Source organism: Cydia fagiglandana, chromosome 11, assembly GCF_963556715.1.
Source record: "Cydia fagiglandana chromosome 11, ilCydFagi1.1, whole genome shotgun sequence".
Lineage (NCBI taxonomy): Eukaryota > Metazoa > Arthropoda > Insecta > Lepidoptera > Tortricidae > Cydia > Cydia fagiglandana.
In genome coordinates, this window is record NC_085942.1 from 20,053,851 (window position 1) to 20,064,212 (window position 10,362).

The 10,362-nt window shown below is 38.7% G+C and overlaps 2 protein-coding genes across 2 annotated transcripts; one reads left to right on the forward strand and one right to left on the reverse strand.

Moving 5' to 3' along the window:
- Nucleotides 1-79: 79 nt before the first annotated feature.
- LOC134669147 (phosducin-like protein) lies at nucleotides 80-2,266 on the reverse strand. The gene has a single exon (XM_063526691.1). The coding sequence runs from the start codon at nucleotides 2,015-2,017 to the stop codon at nucleotides 1,217-1,219; it is 801 nt and encodes a 266-aa protein (XP_063382761.1). The 5' UTR covers nucleotides 2,018-2,266; the 3' UTR covers nucleotides 80-1,216.
- A 176-nt stretch (nucleotides 2,267-2,442) lies between these two features.
- LOC134669148 (proline-, glutamic acid- and leucine-rich protein 1-like) lies at nucleotides 2,443-10,104 on the forward strand. Its single transcript, XM_063526693.1, has 13 exons — nucleotides 2,443-2,562; nucleotides 2,652-2,799; nucleotides 3,314-3,434; nucleotides 4,351-4,494; nucleotides 5,076-5,218; nucleotides 5,512-5,664; nucleotides 5,849-5,944; nucleotides 6,243-6,396; nucleotides 6,736-6,851; nucleotides 7,273-7,372; nucleotides 8,106-8,297; nucleotides 8,679-8,851; nucleotides 9,375-10,104. Exons 1-13 carry the CDS (start codon nucleotides 2,559-2,561, stop codon nucleotides 10,051-10,053), a joined length of 2,223 nt encoding a protein of 740 aa, XP_063382763.1. The 5' UTR covers nucleotides 2,443-2,558; the 3' UTR covers nucleotides 10,054-10,104.
- The last annotated feature ends 258 nt before the right edge of the window (nucleotides 10,105-10,362 follow it).

The window sequence follows — 10,362 nt, forward strand, 5'->3', positions numbered from 1 at the left end:
ACTTTTTTTAGCCTAGTTTAGTGTCCCACTGGTGAGAATGGACAAAACAAAGTTTCTAACTATAAAGAAAACAAAATACTTGTAATTAAACTCCATGTATTACTTATACTACATACCTCTATAAAATATAATTACCATTAATTACATTTAATTAGCATAAATTCATTTATTGCATTACAATATGAACACAAGGGCCTAAATCTGATTTTAATTGCTAAACAACATTTATAAAGGTAAATGTACACGCTTCAAGCACTTTAATGAAAGAGCACCAAAGTGTATAAAAAATAAATGCAATCATATCCAAAAATAAAGTAAGGTTTACTCAGGTAATTCCGAATGTCGAAAACTGTCGGATAATTCCGAAATGAGACTTTTATTATTATGGAATTAAGGGTGATTTTCATCTGAATTTCGGAATTATCCGACATTCGGTATTACCCGAATACACCTTACATGGTAAATATTATTAAGGCCCAATATCATAACAATGCACAATGCCTTTAGAACATGATTATGGTTATAAAACAGGAAACTATGCCAGAATTATGTAAACAAATAATACAATGTAAGTACACTCATGGATGTTTGATGACATAAGTTAGTAACATTAAACACTATCTTAGTCCTAACTATTATAGATATAGAGTACAATATTCAGTGAGCATTTCCATGCCTGAAAATATAACAACTACAAACTATTGTTAAATAGTTGACACATTGACCATTTTATTAGAAAGATATTGCCACCTATTGTGGATTATTACAGTTTGGATTTTTTTCTTCTCTTTCAAGAGTATTTAAACACAATGAGGTCGAGATTAACATTAGTCCTTCACAAGAACTTCATGGTACCATAACATTCTAAATAATACCAAGAACTGGGTTAAATTTAATATTTTATTACAGATAGAAAACAAGACATGCAAGGGTAAAAGAAGCAAGTAAAAACATTGACCACCTTATCTATCATGTCTATAACATTTCTATACATTTCATGTCTATGCATTTCTTAATTAATTTCTCTATAAATTCACAAGGCATAGTCGGCCGACACATATCAAGCATCAAGTGACAAAAAATGAATTAATTAACTGTCTGGTCCACTGGGAGTGAAATGAAGAGTTTCTATCTTCATAAATACATAGCAAGGAGGTTTCACTCCAATAAATCTAAGACATCACACTGTAAATTAAAACTATACTTTATAATTTATTTATTTCTCTGGAAGCATTCCATATTCTATAAGAAAGCGCTCAACATCAGTAGCAAAGAAATCATTACCCAACTCTGTGACCAGTTGGACAAAATTACCAATAATTTGGCCTCCTTTGTACACCAGCAATGCCGGGACACCGTCAATGCGGAAATGCCGACTTAACCCTGTGATGTCTACCGAAATGCGACAGAACTTGATCTCCGGGTAATCTGCAGCCAAAATGTTAAGGCACCCGTCCATAGTTCCGCAAGCGATTGAACTGTTGTTGTAGATGTGAATGATAACTGCCACTTTAGGGTCCTCCTTGTCAATAGAGTTCAGAAATTCATCCTGAGTCTTCAGTGTTATGACCTTACCAAATTTCGGTGTTTTCTTCATTTGAGCCATAAGTTCCTGCATCCGTTGCTTTTGGTACTTTAGCAGAAAATCTTCATCCAATAATTCATTCAACTCATCCTCCAGAACCTCAAGTTCTTTATCCTTCTTCTCTTCGCGTTCTGGCTTCACAGTTAAAGTTAGTTTCTTAGCCAAAGCGATACGTTCTTTTTCGAGTTCTTTCCGATTTTCGGCTTCTAGCTGTTTGAAGCGCCTCCAATCCTCCAGGACACCTTTAGGACCGGTGTTGCTCGCTGACCCCGACCAACTGTTGATGGGTGGCGGCTCGGGCGCCTCCGCTTTAGGAGGATTACCTTCCTCATCACCGCTCCTGCTGTCCTCATCATCGGAACCTTCATCTTCGCTGCTACTGCAGTAATTGTGCAGCTTCTCACCCAATATTTTGTCGTCCAAAGTAGCCATGGTGAAATTTAATTACAACGCACACTTAACACAACAAAACTCACGCCAATTGGTAGTGACTGAACGTGAACGTGACGAGGAAAACAACAAGATTATAACGGGCAGTGAGTAAAAGGAAAATTAATTGTTCAACAACCACTAAGCAAAGCACGCGCTAAACTGTTTGTATTTGTAATTTTTCACAACGTTTAGTTTTTTTCCGTTTTCAACGCATCAATCAACGCAACGCTCTTTCTCCCCTCTACTTTCTCGGTAATTCAATTAATTAAAACAAATGAACGTTTTAATTAGTGGCTCAAATAAATCAAACTGTGCTAGCCTATTTGAGATTCTATATAAACGGCTAGTTTATAACACAGATATACCAAAATTAATGCTTATAAATGTACCTTAAATATGTTCAAAAATTGGCAGGTTGATTGACAAATGACACATAACCTCAAAATAAGCAAAATAAAATGTGTTTACCTTGTTTTCGATGAAGATAAAATTGATAAAATCATAAAATAAGGTTTAATAAAACGAAGAAGAATAAATAGAAATGAGTAAGTACCACTGTTTCTACGAAGGCTACTAAGGAAAGTTAATTTTAAGTTGTGTTGATAAAAAAACATTAATTTGCCGTCCTTTACAGGTCAAATTTTAAACAAAGTTCGGGACTTGGATCCTCACGATGCGGATGCCGCCAAGGAAGCCTTATCCTCGTTTTTCCCTAATTTAGCAAAACACAAAGAAGGTGACTGCGTGCGATGGCTGCGAGCGCTAGAAAGTGTTATAAACCGGTACAGTATTGACTTTATTCTCAGCTCCACGTTTTACGCCTAAAAAACCGTTAAACAACTAGAATGTACTTTTCACCACACCAGCTCGGAAAGGCTTACTTTGCACTTCGAAAACGAATAGCAAAGTGGCATTTTATCCACATGTGAGGCAAAGTAATCAAATGCAAATTTTGAGTTGTTTTCTTATATTTGCTGGTAGAATTGACTTTTAAATGATGATTTTGGATGATAAATATTTAATAACATTCATTTGGATTTGATTTGGTTTGATATTTTACATTTAATATTTGCTTCGGGTTGGTGTGGTGAAAAATGTTGTGTTTCACTCGGGGGCAAATTTTGTTTAACCCTCGTGCTTTGAAACCCTGGCAACGCTCAAGATTCCATTTTTCGAACCACTCGCTACGCTCGTGGTTCAATTTTGGAATCTTTCGCTTGCTCGGATATCAATATTAGCATGTGCGGTTAAACAACAACTTTGCCCCCTTGTAAAACAAATAACTATTATTTTCAGATTTCCGAAGCTCTGTGGTTCGCAACGGGCAAATATAGAAAAGTACATAGTCCATTTTTTGGACTCAAGTAATTACAACACTGTAATGGAAGCTGCTAAGTGTGGTCATGTATTACAGCAGGTACCACTCTATTAATAACATGATTTAAAATTTAGATTAACTTACACAAGTTATAAGAAGTTTCATAGAGCTTTCATTTGAAAAATATTACTGTAGCCGCCGTGCAGGTCAGGATCTCGACGACTCAAATAAAAAGCTTCGATTTGAAGTAAACTATTATAATTTCAATAGGTACTGGTTTTACAAGGGTTCCTTGACTAAACGGTTAAATGTAAAAGTGGTGTGGTGATTGTATGGAGGCTTATGAAAGAGTGATTTGCATAATTTGAATGTCCGAAAATAGTGGTTAAGATTTGGGTGCCTCTAATTGGCCGCGATACATAATATGTGGAGCGCTCCTATTGGTGCTTTAGAAAAAGCTTCCAAATACTAGCCGAGCCCGACGGCTGCGTTTAGTTACTGTATTATACAAATAAAGGTTGCGTTCGCAACAATTACCACAACCTTGTTTTGATATCCCTATTACTACAATGATAGTTAAATGGTCCCAATTTCTCCAACCAAGCTGTCATCTTAGTACACAATTAGTTCAAAAACATCTAGATCGGCCAAACAATCAATTTTTCAGTATCTGAGATATAAAAATACCTTATAGTTTGTGTTGACTATCATGAATGTGACAAAACAGTAATATAAAATCATTTTGCCTGAAATAAATTTGATTTGATGGATTTCATTAGAAATGTTAACCAATGCTGGGAAATGGTTGATTGGGGGAAAGTCCAATTAATTTAAAAAAAAAGTTGTTATACCAACAACTCAATTTCTTATTACAAACAACTACACTCCTAACTGTACATCGGTGGACCTTATTATAAAAGGCATAACGTCAACCATTGTACAGTTAACAGTGTGGGTGATGGTATACTATCTGAAGGGTTCAGCAATAAATTAAAATAATGATGATTGTGGACAGGTGCGGCCAGGGCAAGAAAAAGCAGCCACACCAAAAGTCTGCTGGCGGGAGCTCATGGGCAGCCTCTGCAATGCTGTGCACTCTCTGCTCTCTGAGATGTTTCCTAATGCAGCTAATATTTATAAAAGCAATGGAGAATTAGAGGTACTTCTACTAGATTTTTATTTACAAGTAAATTATAAAGTTTACATTTTAAGTATACGGTTTCTCAAGCTTAATAGTTTTAAGAGTCACACCATATTTTCCAAGAATTATAAAGCTATCTATTTACTAATTAATGATCCTGATCCTGCTGTTTTGATTTGACATATAATTTATCTTTTCAACAGTTTCGTAATTCATAGTCTTGGGTTTTAGATCTAGACTAGCGTTTTTATACGCGCTTCCAAGCTTATAGGCGCGTATAGACCAAATGTATCGAAATGTAGCACGCGTGTAACACTAGAACGACTGTACATTCAGTAGCAAAGGTGGTAAGTGGCCTAGGTGTTGAATGAAAAATGATCTTGACGGGAGTTTATTGTTAAGAGAATAAGGGCCAGTTGCACCAACCACATTTGACACACTGATCAACGTCAGCCGGCGCGCCCCGGCACTTTACTATTAATCTTTCCATACAAAAAAATTTAGCGAACTCTTGAACGATACGAAAAGTTTGGTGCAACCGACCCTAAGAGCGTATCAAGGCAACTTCTTTCATACAACCAAAAAAATACCTGTTACAGAACAAAACAGCATCAGATTCAATATTGCTGTCCACCTTGAGTAAGCTTTCCATAGTGTCCGGTCAGGAGCGCATACTGAACAGGGAACACATACTGCGCTCACGGCTGAACAATGTGTTTGTCTTCATCCAAGCTATGCTCGTGTAAGTTGATATTCCTTTATTATTAGAAAATTAGGGCATAAAATATTATTTGTAACTCTCAGATGCTCTACTTCCAGTCAGATGTAACTCTAACATAAATAAAGAGTATGAAAAAGAAAATGGGTGTATTAGTTCTTGTTGCAGAGCAGCTAAAGAAGCTGACTTATCATCACATTAAATTTATATCCTCAACATTTTAGTAAATAAGTGCATACGTCGCCTATCGCAAATAGTGTTACGTCACTTGCATTTTTGACAAATAAAAAGTAGTTAAAATAATAACTTATTTTCAGTGAAATATATCCAGTGGGCAAGCCCGTGCGGCCGCAGATCATTCTAGACGCCGTAATACGCGCGCTGGGAGCGAGCGCGGACGCGCAGAGTGTGGAGACGGTGAGCGCCGTCAAGAAACAGGCGCTGAGAACGCTGGACGCTCTCGTGGCTTGGTACGTATGTGAAAAACAGAGTGAACGGTGAGAGGGGCTCGATTACTCGCTGTCACTGGCGCTAATCTTTTTCTTTCTCTTTTCCCTCCCTCTCAAAGGACAAAACTAAATGGCATATATTCGATCTCCAGCATTTGAATCATTTTAAAACCCCAAAATTGTAAGGTAAACATTTTTGTTACAGTTTGGGATCAAATCTGATACCGTTCTCGCCTCTAGTCTTCAAATGCGTGATGCAGACTCTGCGGTGGAGCTCAGAAAATCTAAATGAAGAAACCAGGTATTATTTGATTTAGAATTATATATTCATGTGAATTTTTATTTATAACTTAGTTATAAGGTGTTTTTGATTTCGACGCAATATTAAATAGTCTAAGTAGCACTAGCAGAGTTTAGTTATTTGTCAATATATTAATTTATCTGATGAGATTGGTAAACCAACTCTGCATAAAGACTTAAACGACGCGACGGTGCGACTATAAAAATATATTTTACATTGCTTTTATTCACACTACAGATGTCCTACCTCGGTCTAGCTGTTCCGTGCTTCAAAGTTTTAACGATGTAATTGTTTGCAGCGGTGTTCGCATCACAGCTTACAACAGCCTGTCCAGTTGGCTGAGCTGCCTGCGCTGCCACCGCGCGCCGGCGCGCGGCCGCGGCTGGCACGACGAGCTGGTCGCGCACATAGCCGGTGACGTCACCCCTCAGACGCACACCGTGCAACTTACAGTGAGTCTTATTTATGTAATATACATGTCACCGTAAATTTTATGTACATCCTCGTCAGTTTACAACCTGGCTAATTACCTAAATTATATACTGACGGTAGGAAGATCACAAACTAGCTAACCGAACCTATACGTTAGATTGTAAACTAACGGCTGCACAATCTTACGGCGTCACATACACACAGCGTACAACAGCTTCGCCACTTGACTCATTAAACGCTTAGGTTATGTCACTTATGAAATCTTCTATACTTACAAAATGCCCTGTATTTAGCAAAAAAACTAACCAAATTTGTTGATTATCTTAAATTTCATTACAAATATCATAAATTTTCTTTAGATGAACAATCCACCGCGCAACCTGTCTAAGAAGCAGAAGAAGAAACAAGCACGAGTCATGTTACAACAGAGCTCCATCGCAAACTACGCGCCTGGTGCAAACAACAAAACTACGACGTAAGTGAACCCTACTAATTTCAACTTTATTTTAAAGCATTACGGTCCTTTTTAACAAACAACCATGAGTCATGATTCAAAAAGTTCAAACTACGCGGGCTGACTTTTGCTTGCGCAAATATAAAGCTTATTTGAATGCACGAAGGCTCATATTAATTAAACTGCAACCGTTGTCGCCTATGGCGGTCAACGGTTTTGGTAATTTAAAAAAATTGCGATTTAATAAAATAGTATTTCAATTTTCATTTTATTATTGACTGTTCATTTTATCTGCTCAATTATACTCACATCCACTTAGTCAGTACAAAAAGGCGCGAAATTTAAATTGTCTATGGGAGGTCAACCCTTCGCGCCAACTTTTTTTAATTTGCCGCCTTTTTCTACTGTCAAAAGCACCTATCAAACTTATAATATTTCGAAGGTGTGTGGAGTCGAACGAGCAAACAGCTATAGCGGCGCTGGAGTGTACGGAAACGTTCCTGACGGTCTGCGGGGTATTCCTCAAGCCGGCCACTCACAAGGTTTTTTTTTAATTATATTTATACTTATAAATTCCTTTGTGTGGAGTTAAGCGGGCGAGATGTTAATATTTTAGTTTGAAGATTTGTTTAAAACCTGAGGGTAAACATCCATTCCATGTAATTAAATTAATGATAAAGAAACAATATTTATTTTACTAAACTCACTTTCATAGTGTAAAAGTACTGATATTTTACCTTCTGGCTTGTGATGAAATAACAAGACGCGATATTGCGACAATGGGTACAAAGTGCAAATGTAAATCTTCGATCGACTGCAGTCGACTGGTCAAAACTCTGTCAGATCTTAGGGCTCGGCTAGATGGCGCAAAAACTCGCATGCGAGTTTCATTACATTGCGCGTTTCGATCGGTCGGTTGAATCGGACGTAACCAACAGTCCGCAATGTAACTAAAATCGCATGCGAGTTCGCGCGCCGTCTAAATTAGCCCCTAATTTGTAAATTAGCCCAGAGGCGCGTAAATACAAACACAAACATACCATCATCATCATCTCAGCCATAAGACGTCCACTGCTGAACATAGGCCTCCCCCTTGGACCTCCATACGTGCCGGTTGGAAGCCACCCGCATCCAGCGTCTTCCGGCGACCTTAACAAGATCGTCTGTCCATCTTGTGGGTGGACGTCCTACGCTGCGCTTGCTAGTCCGTGGTCTCCACTCGAGCACTTTTCGACCCCATCGGCTCAAAAATACAAAACTTATTTATTTTTGTAGGTGTTCCACGAACTCCTAGTCCGCTCGTGCTTCCACCTGCCGCCACCCGGCACCGCCGGCGGCGGCGCGCGCGGCCTGGCGCTGCTGCGCGCGCTCGAGGCGGCCCGGCGGAGCGCCCCGCCGGGGGTCCCGACCCCCACACAATACTGCCTGCAGCTGTACAGTACCTCCATCAATAGCCAGTGTAGAGAGGTAAGGGATAATTGGATGCTGTTAAGCAATAATGTGTCAACCCACATAAATTTTCCAATAAGATGTGAACTCTAAAAATTTACGCTTAAAGTTGACATTTTATTGCAAAATGGATGTGGGATGACTCATTTTTGCTAAACACCATCCAATTATAACTCCTAGCTGTACAGTGTCATCGACGTCATCATAGTATTAATACATAGTAAAGGAATGATTTCAGTTTACTATTAAGAAAATTATCGAAAAAGTAAGCTAAAAAAACACCTTAATTTTGAAACCGAAATGCATTGTAATATGCACGGTCATATGCGTAAATTAAAGAATAAAACTTTTCACTTTCAAATTGACTCAACACAAATTTGCACCCTTTTTTTCCCTCAGATATCAAAGTTCTGTACCCAAGCCCTCCTCGACATAAGGCTGCATCTACACTGCTCGCCGCCGTCGCTCAGCTTCGCCGCCGACACGCAGACTGGAAAGAACGACGTAGAAGAGAAGAGAAGCATGTCCAGGAGGAACAGGGAGGCGCTTGCGTCACTGCTGGGAGCTGATAAGTTAGTTCATACTTGGTTATATTTCCTCTTTATCTTGGCGTTTTTCCGATTGAATCTAAAGTAGCCTGGGTTCCGCTTAGCCAAATTAATGGTACAGAGCTACCTTATCCTTACCTTATTAATTGTCACAGGCCCTAGTTTTTACGAAAGTGGCTGCCATTGCCATCTAACCTTGCAACCCAGAGAGAAAACTAGGCCTTATTGGGATTAGCTCGATTGCCTCACGATGCTTTGTTTCATATGGCTTCATCCAAAAGCAAAGTAAATATCAAATACATATTGCAAGAAGCTCATTGGTACCTTTGGTATGAAAGCCAGCTTTTTCACTTGCAGAGTATGCTTTATTACATAATAAATTCAATAGTATTCTCTAAAGAGTGTATTTCCAACTCAACTATTTACAGCATTTCTATTTCTAAACATATTAATACTGCAGAATGCTTTAAAAGTTAAAACATATCTCAAATGGAAAAAAATTCACTGAGAATATGAACATTTTCACATTTATTGTTTGTATTTATAGAGTACCAGCAGAAACCTGCGAAATAGAAGATGCTCCGGAACCAGAGGAGCCTGCCAACAAGAAGCCCCGCATCGACACTGACAAAATCAGCCTCAGCAGCTCCTCCGAGCACTCCATACAAATCTGTGACTCGGACTCCGAAGATATTGAAGAAGTACCCATGGAAACACATCAACCCGATGAAAGTATAGTTGTACATGCGGATGTCCATGAGATATTGACCGAAGACTTAGACAAAACTGACATGTCAACAGAATATGAAAAAGTTGATACACCGAAGTACAGTAACATTCATGAAGCGACAACGCAAATGCCAATAGACACAGTAGACGGAGACAGTCTATCCGGGAAATCAAACGAAGTTGGCTATGGTTACCCTAACACAGGAAAGTCGGTGGCAGTGCTTGAGAATCTAGAAGATGAGAATTTGCCTGATACTAATGATACAGATGATGTTCATATTACATGTGGACAGGTCGCGGTTACACCTGAAGAAGATAATATTGATAAAGAACCTAAGGTCAATGGAGTAAAGTCGCCGGTAAAATCGCCTGAAAAACAAGAAGTAGAAGGAAGTGTGACGGTTAAAATGGCGGTGTCTAACGAGGGGGTGTCTGTGGAAGATATGTTGGCTGATTTTGTTGACGAAGTCAATGATGATAATATTACGCAAGCTTGATATTTTTGCTATCGTTAAGTGTAGAATTTTGAAAATATACTATGAAATACTTATTTACGTTATGTTATATGGACCCTATTTTAAAAAGCAACAAGTTTACAGGTGTAAGGTGGGTCTTCACATCGAATGCGGATCCGCACGCCGCTCCGGTGTGCGAGCGGGACATCGCTATATACCCTGCGGGGCACCGTCACCGCATAAAATGGCGTTTGATTGACATTGACCAACAATGCCGATGTTGCCACTTTATATTTGACCGTAGTTATGCAGAAAACGACCAACTCAATATTTTTATCAATGCAGAAAGCG

What these genes read in the sequence shown, in the direction of transcription:
- LOC134669147 (XM_063526691.1), bottom strand. Translation starts at nt 2,017, where the DNA reads ATGGCTACTTTGGACGACAAAATATTGGGTGAGAAGCTGCACAATTAC.
- LOC134669148 (XM_063526693.1), top strand. An exon ending in AATCTAAATGAAGAAACCAG is followed by an intron (nt 5,945 to 6,242) that starts GTATTATTTGAT and finishes AATTGTTTGCAG; the next exon opens with CGGTGTTCGCATCACAGCTT. An exon ending in TCAATAGCCAGTGTAGAGAG is followed by an intron (nt 8,298 to 8,678) that starts GTAAGGGATAAT and finishes TTTTTCCCTCAG; the next exon opens with ATATCAAAGTTCTGTACCCA.